This window comes from Melospiza melodia, chromosome 1, assembly GCF_035770615.1.
Source record: "Melospiza melodia melodia isolate bMelMel2 chromosome 1, bMelMel2.pri, whole genome shotgun sequence".
Taxonomy (NCBI): Eukaryota; Metazoa; Chordata; class Aves; order Passeriformes; family Passerellidae; genus Melospiza; species Melospiza melodia.
In genome coordinates this window covers 126,298,438-126,313,242 of record NC_086194.1, presented here as the reverse complement: position 1 = coordinate 126,313,242, position 14,805 = coordinate 126,298,438, and the positions used below count along the sequence as shown (strand labels likewise).

Here is a 14,805-nt window from a genome sequence, read left to right as displayed (position 1 = left end):
GTGTATTATTCATTACCAACCTACATATAAAATGTTGGGTTTTATGCAGTACTTTGCTCACAGAGTTTTTGCAGATGGTCATCAGTACTATCTGAGAATGCACCATACAATAACAGATCTATTTGGAAAATCTACAAGATAAAAGTACTTCTAAACAAGATGAGGCCAACGCCTCATTGTATAAAAAATTCCAGATTTAGCAGTCTTAACTGCAAAAACATCCTTGCACCCTGTTTTAAAACAACATGAACAAAAACTAGAGAAGATTCTCTGCCAACAACTGCAATTTGACTGCAGAATGAGGCAAATGAAGAAGGTTGAAGGCTTGTGGGATAGTGGTAGAGTGGATTTGCTTGTTTAGCCTTTCAGAGTTTGTTTGTTAAGGTTTTATAGAAACAAATACTTAGGCAGAAAAAATTAGAAAGGCTACTCCACAATCTGCATAAGCACATTTAACTAAATCGCTACAATCCCACTTTTTTCCCTGCACTTCAGTTCCTGCATTATGTTGGCTGTACAGCCACATCATTTTCTAGCAACTGAAACAACCTGCCAGACTCCTGATTTGGCAAGTTTGCTTTCAGACAGATCAATGAGATAATCCAACCTACCCTGCAACTTCATGATCACTAGAAGCAATAGGAGTAGGGAATGACAAAGCCAGAGCTGCAGGGAGGGCACACCGCCCTTTCCAGAAGCAAAGTCTTAGATCAGCATAAACTTATCAGCAATCCTATCACCAGAGGTTGTAATGATTCACTGCACTTTCTATTACAGGTTTTTCTACTTTCATGCCATTCTCCTCCCTCAACTCAGGTTTTCACTGTCTCAGTATGACATGGTTTCATAACGTATTTTACAGTAATCCTGGCTTGAAGTATTCTCCACATACACATGCACCACCTCCACATACTCCTCTCCAGACTCCTAACCCTGGCTCAGCTAAACCCATTCACCTGTCTCCTGTTAGAGCCTCAAATAGTTGGAAGGAACAATTCAGATTTAAAGGTAGCTTCCATGGCAAAGTTTTCTTTCAAGACTGAGTAGTCTGACATGCATTTTACAACATAACTGAAGAAAAAACACGTTTTACTAATCCCTTTCTTGTCCTGTTGACTACCACCTCAGCTCAAAAAAAGCTCCCACAAAAAGTGGTCCCAACACAGCATCTGAAAGGTCATCCCTTTCTGCTGGATTACTTCTCATCTGGAATAGTACTCCAAGCCTGCTCACTGTGAAGCCAAAGAAACATTTGTACCAACATAGTGCAAGAAGTAACACAGGAGCAGGACAGCACTATTTTTGGCAACCATAAGATCGTAAGTGCACGTCAGCACACAACTCCAAGCCAAATCAGCTCCCTGATCTGATTCACAGCATACTCGCTGTGCAGTACAGAGAACCACTGGAAGAATGAAGAAGGAAGTTTCTATCTCTCAGGAACAAGCAACAGGAAGAGATTATTACCTTAGACTGGTACTACTGAGCACACTGTACCTTGAATTGAGAGTTGCAGATAGAATTCCTGACCAATCTGACCAATGGTCTAGTTAGTAAAAGTTTAAGAAGGCAGGCTGTTTCCTTCTTTCTGCTTCTCAGATTTTCAAGCATCTCTTGCTTTTGAAAAATCAGTTTCAATATACATGTAAACAAAGAAACAATGAGGTATATACATTTACATGGAATTCACAAGAATGTATTGCACAACACTTTGTCTTCAGTGTATAATTATGAAAACAAAGAGAAAAGCAAAAATGTGACTTCAACCAGAAAGCAACAGAAGTTACAGGGTAAGCAGTAACCAAGCACAGGATAAAATCAACACAAAAAGAAGCACCAAGGGAAGTATAAATCCAATATACTGGCCTGCTCAGGACTTCGCAATTCACTCTCTACCCTACCATACTGAACTTTGTAACTACTAATTACATCAATATTAATTGAATGGTATCTTGATTTAATAAGTTTGTTTCATTTTAGATTGACATATTTTCACCTTTTTCATCCTTCTTGCTCCCAAGCAAAGATTTTGTCTGCAGAATACAAAGTCTTGAAGTATTTGGGTTCCCAACTGTTGTATTTAAATGCTAAATTTCAGTTATTCATTTTAAAAAACACATTGCATATACTCTCCATGAATATGAAAATCTCTCTTCATGTTTTGAATGTGCAGTTATTAGTCTTGCCATGAGCCAATTTTGTAAACATGAAAGATTAATGCAATGAGCTGTTCCCTTGATTTCTTCTTTTTTTTCTTTTCTTCTAAAATGATTCAGTGTTTTTAAAGAACAGTAGCACCTAATTTATACATGCATTTATTTTTTTTAGATGCAATTCTATGGATAAGCATTAGGAACAAAATACTATGGCATTATTAAACGTAATGGTATGGAATGATATGAATTTACTAATTAAACTTTTTAAAAATAATTTCTAACTTGATTTGAATATGGAAATGCAGGGCTACAAATGGGCACTGACTTCTTAATTATAAAATAACTGTATGATTTGCAATTGAAAACTTGGACTGAGGCTGCTCAGACCTTGGGTTAATCAACGCGTTAGTCACGGCATTTGTCAGTGATCAAGAAACCAGGTTACACAACCTGCCATGGCAGCGCAGGATATTTATTGTTCTATATCTGCGTGAAGTCCCTGCCTTGTTACTAGCAGGGCTGCCTTTTTTTTTCCCTCTCCCACTCCTCCCCCCCTCCCGCCCCAAATGTTTCTAAGTATAGTGACAACCTCATCAGGGTTTACTAGTAGCAGCGCAAGCTCAGTGAAAACCTGGGAAATCTAACTGGAAACATGAGAGAGAGCTTTATTTGGCAGTGCTAAAAAAACCTGGGGACAAATGGCTAAGCGGCGGTGGAAGTGCAGGCTGCACAATCAATAGGCAGAGAGCTGGATAGAGGCTCCCTTCGCTGCCGGATCGACAATCGACAGCTGAGAGACTATTTTTTGCAATGGTTGACTAAATATGGTCAGGGAAGAGAGAGGCACAAGAGAGCCTGTTTGCCTGGGAGTGCATGTTTCAAATGCTTAGCTGCCTATAAAGCCGTAACAGTTTTGCTCGTGCCCTCTAAGTGGGAAATACGGTTGGTGACTTCTGTAGTGTGTGTGCGGGAGCCCTGACCTCGCGAGCAGACTTGACCTCTGAAGATGGAAAGTAGCTTCAACACAGACCTGCCTACAGTTAAGCCTGGAAACATAACCTCAAGCAAGAAAAGATGCAGTGCAATATCTAAGGAACTAGAAGAAACCAATATTTGCCGGGGGAGGGGGGAGACGATCGCTATTTTTTTGGTGCCTTTTTCTAATTTTTTTTTTTTTGGAAGCAACTCCAACTTTTGGGGGCTTGGTTTTGGTCTTTTGTTGGGTTTTTATTTTTCTTTTTGCCTGTGATTATCTTCATCTGACAGTGGGCTAAGTTCACCTTCCCTTGGCTTCCTAGCATCTATCCTTGGAGTCTTAACTCTCAGTCCAGCAGACATAAGGTATAATTTCTATACAACATCATCCATATTTTAGCATTCAAAAGAAAGGAAGAAGGTGCCAATTAGGCACTCATATTCATGCCTTTTTTTTTTCTTTTAAGTTTTATCTATTTAAGGTGGTGAGGTACTGTATGCACCGACATTCGCCCCCCCTTGCCTCCCCCTCCCATGTAACGAAGAGCTGATTCAGCGAATAGAGTGAGAGCACTCAGGATGAGATGGCTGCTGCTGATGTGTCTCTAGGTCATTACCTCTCTTCCAACTGCAAATGCTGCATGATACTAAGCTTACAGGTAACAGAACATCAGGAGACCTGCATTATTCTGCACGTTTAAAGGATGCCTATGACTTTCTGCATGTATATCTTATTTACTAGACTGTTTTTTAAATTGTTGTATTAATCCCTCTACTCTGGGAACAGCTTAATTTTGAGTGTGCTAAAGTACCAAGCATTTGTAGTGTAAAGAGCAGGTTGAAAGAAAACAACTGCTAGTCCAAATTTCATAGCAAAAAAAAAAAAAAAAAAAAGGAAGAAACAAAAAAAACCAAATCCCAACTTGCTTAGTAGGTAGAATTCTTTTTAAAGAAGATAAACTAGTAAATTGCAATGCCATTAACTGGTTGTTCATTTCAGTGAGATGTATTCTTATCTTCCTATGCACAACTAAAAATGTACAAACTTGAAAAAGACAACCTAATAAACAGTGTGGTAGTGCAATGCTGAGTTCTCAAATAGGTCTCGGCAAAATTTTCAAGGTGCTTTATATCAGACGTACATGAAAACAGCCTACTTAAAAACTAGGATGTGACTGCTGTGATTCTAATGCTGCATTGCTGATTCTCCTTGTACTACTGTGCTAGCTACTGCTACACTCTGATTTGCTCTCTATCAGCTGCACTAGGTTTTTGTCATGAGCTGCAGAAATTCTTACTTCCTCTGCCCTCAGATTTCCTTACAACTATTACAGTTACTAATTGTTCAGCTTATTTCGAATTCACCTTATAATGCTATACAGACAAAGCTTACTCATTACTGTAACCCAAACCAACTCCTGAAATACAGATTAAGCAACCATAAGCTATATCTGACAGTCCTTTAGAAGTCAAAGCTGTACTGCACATCCAATATTTAACCACTGCTCCAAACCAAGTTGCAGAAAATCTTACAAAACAGGGTTAAACTTGGGCTTTGTTTCTATGAGGCTTTTTTGTTTGGTTTGGATTAATTTTTTAGTTAATTATTTTAGCTGTCATAAATATTTCAAGGGTGTACAAGACTTTGACTGAAGCAGGTGAGTGCCAGTTTTAAAAAACGAGAAAAGCTGCTTGCAGAAGTGTTGAATAGGTATTAGCTTTCACATGTGACCTTCGGCCTAACAATCCAAATCCTGTCACAGCAGTTAGAGGTTGTTTTCTTAATTCAATGTCATCATCTTTAGGATAAGCAGGATCACTGGTGACATGTGCTTTTGTGTTTGGGTTGGGCTTTTTGTGGGGTTTTTTTGTTTGTTTTGCTTTATTTTTTGTTTTTTAAATCACTCTGAAATACAGTGTAAATAAGGATAAAGCTGCAAAGAGTTTGCAGAATAATGGATGGGATACAAAAAGCATAGAAGTGGGATTTGGGGTAAGAAAATAAGTTTATAACTGCTATTTTATATCAGCCTATGCTTCCCTTCAGGACACCAGATGCAAACTGTACCCCAGCATGAAAATTTGCTAAAAGACCTGGGAAGAAGCTGAAGTTTTTACAGTGGACTACAACTACGAATTCTAAGAAAAGACATTGCAAACCTATCAGCGATTCAACTCTCTACTTAAACACGGTCACTTAGAAGAGAAGAGGCTGCAAAAATATGGAAAAGCACTTCTAACATCAGTGCCATCCCAAAATAATGAACTATGCCCAGCTTTAAGACACTGTGCAGGTAAATTGCATTGCAAAGTTCAGTTAGCATATTAAGTTTATTTTCTACCATCAGTTTATCAGAACTGTTGTCCTTCCAAAGAACTGTTAGCCAGTTTTACCTAATGACAGCAAGAAAATGCAGCAAAATACTTTTTAGGTTCATCTGACAGGCAGTCAAGCAACTCTGTGTGTACCTGCTCAGAGCACATACTTCTTTATGTACCCATATGAACATACAATGCTATGGAATGTAAAGAAGTATGTATTTTTGGCAGGCAAGGAACGACCAGTAAGAGGAAACTAAACAGCTGCTGGAAGAAACAGGTTCAAACTCTTGTTTGAATGACATTCATGTGACAAATTGGCTTGCTAAGGGTCAGCTGGTATTGCCAAAATAACTCATACTTGTTAGTAACAAATCACAAAACATTAAATTAAGTGACTATAAAAGTGGGTAGGAAGAATTGTTAACAGCTGATAAACAGAATATTAGTTGCAAACAGAATTCAAAGCAGGGCTGGAAATGAAACCTTGAAATGCACCAATTAAGACTGCAGCATAGCTGCAAAATTCATCATTACCAGTACTCCTCACTTCATAGATCTTAAACTAAACTTAAAAGCCTAGTTATCAAAATGCATATCATAAAAACAAGCCACTGTTACAGCAATCACAGCCTGTTCTGTGTACTTCAGATGGTAGTATTTAAATTTACATCTACCATAGAACATTAAATCCACAGGTTGCAACTGAGACAAGTATTAACAGCTAAGAAATTACAGTGTAATCTACAAAAAATGACAGCCAAAATAATTGAGTATAACTTCTGCAATTTAATAAGACTTAAGTTAACATTTTCTCCAAATCAGCACTTATTATGCTCACTGAGCTCTTCGATACAAAGTGCAGTGTCAGGTTTATGCACAGAAAGTGACAATACAGAGATTTCTAGGCCAGAGTTGCTAGTCAGCGGATTAAAGCTATTGACAGATTCCTGAATGAAAACACAAATGACAACTACAGCCTTAAAGGTAAGGTATCTTAAATACTCTTTTTCAAATTAGCTGAATTTATTTTAAATCCAAATTTAAGAAAATTTGCCATAAAAAAAATTTAAGAACTACATGAGAAATAGTTCCACAATAGTTTCAAGTTCTAAAAGTGATATTAATTAAAATACATTGATGCATACCATCCCTAGGTAAAGATACTCGACATCAAATCCAGGAACAAGGGGAAAATGCGAGGAAAGAACTTCCCACTCACCAATTCAGCCATTTCTATTCATGACAGCAGCCTTCTAAAAGCAGTTATTTAATAAGATATGTCCATGATAAATACGCACATTTGGCCCAGATTAAAGATTCTAACTGTAGCCCTTTGCTTACTAAAATGTCTGTGAGGAAAAAAACTCCAACCAAAACAAACAAGAAAAATAAACAAAGGCAACACACAATTTTTAGATGGAGAACTAATTTTTAAATACATAATTCTCAAACAGCTAACAATATCCGAGCCTGATATTTTTAACACCTGAGACTACATATTAATATATATATATGCAAGCAGAAATATTACCTTACCTGCTTAAGAAAGCAAAGTTTCAATACTTTTTTTAAACCTCTTTCTCTTACGAGCAGATATTTTGACACGAAGGCTACAGTATCTTAACCTCTAAATTAAAACCTGGTTTATAGTGGGAAACAAATCAAATTGCAGTAGCTTTTCTGAATAAAACAAGGCCACTAAACTCAGTCATACTCACAGAAGTAGTTTGGTATAACTAGCAGTTTCACTGAGGGGTTAATTGCTAAGCATTTTCCTCTTTTCCTGATGAGTTCCTGCACTCAGCACCAATTGATTTAACTTCTTCTATAAAATGGGACAGATTTTTTTAACAGCTTTAATTTATCCAAGAGGTTTTTGGTAACAATTTATTATACTGTGTTCTCCCTTGTATAACATTGCAATGTTATTCTGACACAAAATGACAGTTCAGAGTGATACAAAAGTTAAAATTATATGTTGACATTGCTTCCTGCTAGTTCACGTTAGCATATCTCTAAGAATACATACCCAGTCACTCTAAAATGTCACATCCATCACTTAGATCAGCTGTTCAATTTTAACCGAGCACACGTTGAACTTTGGGCATCTGCTGACACAGTTGTAACTCAAACATTTCAACTGTGTGACTGACAGGGATAACAGATGCTGACATTATCAAATGCTACACGGCTTTTTTTCCACAGCCGTTTTTTGTCCCGATATGGCCAGTACATGAAACTGTATTGCCATCCAAAAGCGCACTTGAGCAGCTGTATCTGTAAAACAGTTCCTCTATAACTGGTAAAAATAGAAACTCATTTTATAGCCGTCTTGATGCTTAAGTCCAAGTGACACACCTGCTACATTTCTATTAGGATACATAGTGTTGGGGAATATATTAACATAGATCTTCTCACCATCATCAGACTATGCAACAAACACACATCGACTATCCTTGACATACTCATTACTAGAGAATGGTTTGAACTAAGGTTGTCCCCTAATTTCCACTGCAGACAAACCTCAGAAAGAATTCAGTATGATACAAAAAAAAAGCTATGTGAGCTCACACAATTTTGTATTAAGGACCTTAGTTGAGAAGAAATGCAACCCCAAATAAAACTTTTAAAGCTGTCTTTTTCTGGCATTAAACATTTTTACATATGTTATCAAGGTAAAAAAATTAAATTTATCCTGCTATATTATATAATCATTCCTAAAAAGTTAATACTAACCAGAGATATAGCAATGGAATTGAAAGCACTTGGCATTTATATTTGTGCTAACCAACTACAGCATAAAAGCAGCTGCAAAAGGGAACCTGCCAGAAAATGAATGAGGAGAAGGGGGGGAGGAGGGTGACAAGGAAACTGAAACGTTCTTCCCCAGTAAAATTTAACATAAAGAAGTAAGGGAGCTCTATCTATTTCTGATAGAAACTTTAAGACTACAGTTTCTAACCTATTCTAAAATCTGACTACACTAGACAGGACAAAGTTTAAACTGTAACTATGATTTGATTTAAGACTCATCCAAATATCCTCAAGGAAATACACAAGGACAGAACAAATCTGTACAGGCCCTTCTGGTGTACAGCTTTTAATTATACCATCTCCAAATTAGGAAAGAGTTAAAAATTTGCATTGACAAGAGACAAATTGTGTAACACAGAAGAAAGCCGCGTGTTCTTTGTGCACTGCTCATGTGCTTTAAAATGTGTTAGTGAATTATAAGCTCCCTGCACTCCAATGCTTTGCTAAAGCTGGTAAAATGGAACCAAATCACCTCTTCAATGGATTTGGTCCCCTTCAACCAGCTGTAGCTATGCATTGATCACTACAGGATTTCTGATGTTAAAACTGGACATGAAACCTGCTCAGAGCAATTATGTAGTCCTCTCTTCAGTCCAGCTGAACTTCTAGGCAGCCTGAAGATGGAAGGTAACCAGGAGTGTAGCAAATTCTGTATTCCAAAATTTCAAGTTTGTATTTGTAAATAAATAGCAACTGGTGTTTAACATTTTGTCCATACACAGTAAAAACCATCTCTTACAATATTTATAAAGAAGATAGGTAAGCAGTGAAATAAACACTTCCTAATGATTTATTGTCTCTTGTATTCTTCCTCATGTCTGGTGCCCTTTCTAGCAGAACTTACCAAAAAAGCCCAAAACCCAAAAAGAAACAATCATGAACAGTATTGGCAGGGCAGGTTTACTTTCTGGACATTCCTCTCCCCATTTTTATGTTGTACAAGGAAGGAAACTCCCCAGGGCAGGAACTGAATTTGCCATTTTGTATCTGTCGGGCACATTATTTACTACTTAAAGATAATACATTTGTTACTGACCTCAACAACTACAGGCTAATCTGCCACCTAATAACAGGTCTGCTCATGAAGATTATACTCTTCCTCCAAACCAACTTGAACAAAAGTATTCTTCCAAAGCATTTTCTAACATTATACTTTAATAAGAGGTTTTAAAAACAGACTCTCTTTGCACTTAGAGCTTAACCTACATTTACTGTCAGGAACTGCAAATACAAAGGCAAAAAACCACTTTGACTGGTTTAGAAAATAATTGTACCACTCTCATTTCCTCAGAACTTGTCTCTCTGAGACCTCCATGACAACATGGCCCGTGAGTCCTGCAGACACTTCCTGAAGACACTCATTAACACTACGTAGAAGTGAGAAACCCCACCTCTCAATTAAATTGCTACAGTTAGAAATCTCACTGCCAACCCGTTCAAACCATCTGCAAATCTAAAAAAAAAAAATTGAGATCTCCTAAATAATAAGAAAACCATGGGGAAAAGTTACAATTCTATTTTAAACCACAATCTCCTGCTTGCCAGTTTAGGAACATAAAGATGACATACTTCTTGCTATTGGAGAGCAATACCTAAGATCTGTATCTTACTCCAGGACTTTAATTTTTTGATTTAAAGTCCAGCAGAATTTATTGCCCTGAAGAACTAATCATGCACGTGTGTGAAGTCAGGTCAGCTCCAAGAGCAGCCTCTATTTAAGACGCTAGCTGCAGAGTGAATAAAGCTCTCTTCACAAGATACAATGCAAATCTAAAACTAACTGGGGCAACGGATATAAAATACGCCTACACTTCACAGTCATGTCTTCAGCTCAAAATCTGAAGTCACAGGTATGCGAATAGATCAAACATAAGCAAGAGATGATAACGTGGCAAAAATAACCAATCTGTACAGTATTTTCAAATTTTACTCTCCTTTTTTCTGTCTGAAAAAAATCTCATTAACACTGAAGAGGCAAAGTCTGCCAAGCTTTGAGGCTCACAGTACTTTGAAAAAAGTCCAAAATAAATGCACTTTTAATATGACTGACTCAGTTAAAAATCACGAACAAGAAACCATGTATTAAATAAAAGTTTAACTTTCCCATACTTAATTTAAAATTTCTTTTTAGTTCTATCTCCCATGCACAAGTTTAAAGCTACCTACAGCATTAACTAACATTCATTCTACATTTCAATATTATACATCAGCACAAAAACAGAAAGTTCCTCCTGTACCAATTCACAAGGTACAAAGAGAAGCAAAACATGAAAAGGAGAAATATTCTTCTAAGAATAGGAAGCTCTCTGAAACACACTGTACCTTGACTTGTGGAAAACACAGCCAAACTGCCATGGAAGATAAAGTGCTGAGAAAATCTCAGCAGTATTTGACATAAATCGCTGTCTTTCTTATATTATTTATCCAACACTCAAACATTTAAAATAGAATGTATTTGTTTTCATATGAAAAATTAAAAACTTTAGCATGTTCTTCTCAGCATAATTTGTAGGTTTTGTCTTGGGACATTTATCTCCCTATTATTTATAAAGGTCAGAACTCAAAAAACAAGAAATTTTGCTCTGAAAATGAAATTGGTTCCAAATACCTATTTGACATCAACCAGAAAAAATACTACAGAAATCCACCTCCATTTATTGTGATACTCATGCACTTAACACATGCATTTCTTTTATTATCCTCAACAAGGACGGGGCATGTGAACTTCATTAATTCTTGCATACACAGCACATTTTTAATTTTTAGAATTATAGCTATGCACACAAATGCCTACACATTTATATATATATTTGAATACATGTTTAAGCTTTATAAAATAATACAGAAATTACATAATATATCTATATATTTGAATATAAGGAGAATTTAATGCATTGTATTAATATAAGGCACCACATCCTGAAGCCACAAAAACTTCAGTTTAGGTGGAGCAGGGCAGCTTAGATGAGGAAAGATAGGTCTTAAAGTAAGGTTTCAAGCAGAACCTATTACATACTGTCTGTGACCCACAGTAGTAACAAACTAAAGATGAGGGGGGTTTTATCAACAGTGTTTTAAATAGCTTGTGCTTACTGCATTTAACAGATCAGTAATAGCTGTTGCTCTATATCAGATTAGAAAAACAAAGTGGTAAAAACAAAAACTTAGGTTTCATTCAGAAACAGGCAAGTGGCAGAACTACAAAATCAGCAATGAAACAAAGGAGCATCACTGAAGTCTTGAGGAATATAAAACTCAACTCCTAGATGAATGAAAATATTATGACAACTTTTGGCCAGGGGGAGAAATCAAAATAGATTTATTTTGGTTTCATTTTCAATTATTTCTTGCCAGGCTGATGGGTAATATATCTAATACTGTGAGCATTAGATATTTTAGATTAAACTACTCCTTCCTTGATGGGAGACAAAATTCTTTTTCCGCATGCTTGAGCAGTGCTCAGATGGAACTGCAACCAAGAAAGAATATTAAATATCTGTTTTAGATACTAGTGAAACCTCTTGTATGGAGGGAACCCACACAGCATTCAAATCACTAATACTGGAAACATTTTCCAATACTTCCAATGAAAACTTTTGTAAAGGAGGAAGGATTCTGGTTAAAGTTGCACTATACTTCACATTCTACCAACTATCAAACAGATCCAGTCTGAACTACAACTTGGATCCCTCCATTAAATGAATGGTCTGTCACTTTTAAAATATTCACCCACAGAAAAATCTCCAGCACATGCCTATGAAAAACATTTTTTCCCCCATACACTTTCCCTACATCTCATCTTGAGATTATGGTCACACAAACCAACTACCACAAGAGCTGAGGAAAAGCATTGCAGGAAAAAAAACAAATATACCCCACCAGGGTAACTAAGACAGGAAACAGTGCTCCAGGCTAATGCTGTTATATAAGTAGGAAGAATTCACTTTAGACGAAGAAGTTACCAAATTACCAAATGAGACTTGGAAGAATTATCTTCTGAATGCCAAAAATAAGCTCCCTTCACTTGGTCCTTGACGTGTTCTCATAAAGACCTTTTATGAGTACTGTAGAAAATGGTAAACATTTATTCGTCCTATCAACACTTCCAGCCACTACTTTTACCTCATGAAATGATTCCTTTCTACAAACATAGATAATTAATTATGTTTACTTTTTAACCATCAATCTTGATAGCTGTGTTCTAAGAGACTAACCTAGATTTTAATCCCATATATTAATAATGGGTGGAATTTATACAAATTTACAGCATTATTTCTCCAACTCCTCTCAACTGAAAAGCCAAATTTTGTAAGGAAACATGCACATTTCTTCTTTTGTGTAAACTATACTAAATACTCCACCCGAGGATAAAGTATTATTGAAGTCTTGTTGGCATGACAGCTTTGAAAAATACTATTTATCCACAGTGTAATAAGAAACCAGCAACACAACTTTTCTTTAAAGTTCTATCTATGAAGGATTTTTCAAGAGCTACCTTAACTGAAAATTGAATATAGACATATAGAATACAGTAAGCATAAAACAAACTGTGCTTTAAAATGAATTTTTTCAGTTGAGCTGCTATATAAAAGCTGAAATACAAAATTCCTTCTAGATATACTTCTATGAAAATATAATTAACTGTTTCAAATACTGACAAATATAATCTAATGCAATAATCCTGAATGCTTTAGAAGTGTATGGTTGACTTAATAATTATCCACAAGTAAGTATTTCTAAAAACCTCAAATTTCTTTATCAATTCCAATACTCAAGAAGGAAAACAGCAGTATTTACTGTTTTTATCCTACATCACGATTTCATCTTCAAGATCTTACAACTTATTTATCAAAACTTTTATTGGCAAAATTTTATAGCCATGACAGGAGATTTCTAAGAAATTTGGAGTTATCTGGATACAGGCATTAAACTGAGCAGACTCCTAGCTTCATTCTAGTAAGGGCTTCCAAACATTAGAAAGATAGCTAAGCAACATCAACATTTAAGAAATACATCTACATGCAGATATAAGGACCTTCTGAAAGAATACCATAGTTCTACCCTCACCTGTACTTGCTTTCCTTTTACATACAATAAAAATAATTAAAAAGAAATCTGTACCTAGGATTTCCTCTTAGTGCAGCATGATGAAGAGCATTAAACCCATTGTTGTTGGTGATAGTAACATCTGCTCCAGCTTCTAAGAGTACAGCAAGGATATCATCACGCTTTTTACTTATTGCATCATGAAGTGGAGTGTCTCCCTCAGAATCCTAAAACCAGAAACAGTTTATGTCAATTTTGCATGCATCCACATAAAAAAGATGCTAAAATATCACTAGGAAAACTGACTGCATAAACACAAAACAGCTCTTCCAGACCTGAGTGCTGCTATATTGCACAGTTCAGAGCAAGCTGCCTCTCATCTTGCTCCAGTTTTGCAAATGCTTCAGTGGGAAGCCCCACCCTGAGCTCCACCATTGTACAGACACATTACTGCCAGAACCATGCTTTGTACCCCATAGTGCTGAAGACACTGGGGTAGATAATGACTTCTCTATGCTGCTCATCCAGATGGAGTTGGATGCCCAAATTACAATTTATAAATAACAGGACAGCAATAAAAACTAATGTGACAGAGGGAAAACTAGACAGGCAAAAGGAGGCATGGAATTTTGAGTAATAAATGCTAAGTTTAGCCAGCAATTAACCATGTAGAAGACAATACCAAAATAATAGTGTGAAATTAAAGCATAAGCAAATCAAAATAAAATGCAGTCCAGGTACTAAAAGTAGGCATATCTGTTGTTTTAACTAAGCATATAACTTTCCATGAAGCAAAAGCCAATGCCATAAAGCAATATTAAGCTTTTAACTTGTTATGGCAAGATTTTATTACACAAGGCACATGATAATACTTGACAGCACAAATGAACAAGCAAAGAATTTATACTTGTAGCTTAATGCTTTATTTTTCAAGTATTCCAAATAAGGAAAAAATACTTGTTATTCCTAGAAGCATTTTGTACATTACTTATTCAAGGATGCAAATGGTTGGATTGAAGAGAAATGCCCTAGACCAACAGCGAGAAAACACATCCATTTAAGCTTACTTCCAGCTACATAGGCAAAATCTCCAGATTGATGCTTCCAGTAAAATTGTTGCACCATGTAAGTCAGGAAGTCTCTTGCCACCAACACTGACTCAACTGCAAGCTAACACAGAAACTGAACATTTTAGCAATTCACTAGTACAAAAACAGATCTCTACAGTGAGAATCAAAACCTGCCAAACAAAAAGTGCCAGAATATGGCACTTGAACCAGTGTGAATCAATTTGCCAGAACCAAATCACGTAGCTTTTACTTTGTTTAAATGCTCGCATTTAATTAATATATGTTTACAGAGTGAGTGGCCACAGTAGTAGAGTGCTGGCCAGTTAAATTCCAGTCATGCCTCAGTCTCACTCCCCTGTGTTTTCATTGACAAAATCAATCACCTACTCACATTTGCACATCGCAGTTCCTCAGCACACATG

The 14,805-nt window shown here is 36.4% G+C and overlaps 1 protein-coding gene and 1 long non-coding RNA gene across 5 annotated transcripts in view; one reads left to right on the top strand and one right to left on the bottom strand.

Moving 5' to 3' along the window:
• The window catches only part of MIB1 (MIB E3 ubiquitin protein ligase 1), a 78,010-nt gene that overhangs the window by 31,409 nt on the left and 31,796 nt on the right, over window positions 1–14,805 (bottom strand). For all 3 annotated transcript variants that reach the window (XM_063167375.1, XM_063167384.1, XM_063167394.1), the window contains exon 12: window positions 13,389–13,540. In XM_063167375.1, the coding sequence (XP_063023445.1) occupies window positions 13,389–13,540 (152 nt within the window). The remainder of the gene's footprint in view (window positions 1–13,388; window positions 13,541–14,805) is intronic.
• On the top strand, window positions 2,861–11,054 carry LOC134423894 (uncharacterized). Of its 2 annotated transcripts, XR_010029221.1 has the most exons (4): window positions 2,861–3,497; window positions 3,599–3,790; window positions 5,179–5,425; window positions 9,559–11,054. It is a non-coding gene; the product is annotated as an uncharacterized LOC134423894 (long non-coding RNA). The 2 variants fall into 2 exon arrangements; XR_010029220.1 differs by lacking the exon at window positions 9,559–11,054 and having other exon boundaries at window positions 2,865–3,497; window positions 5,179–9,056.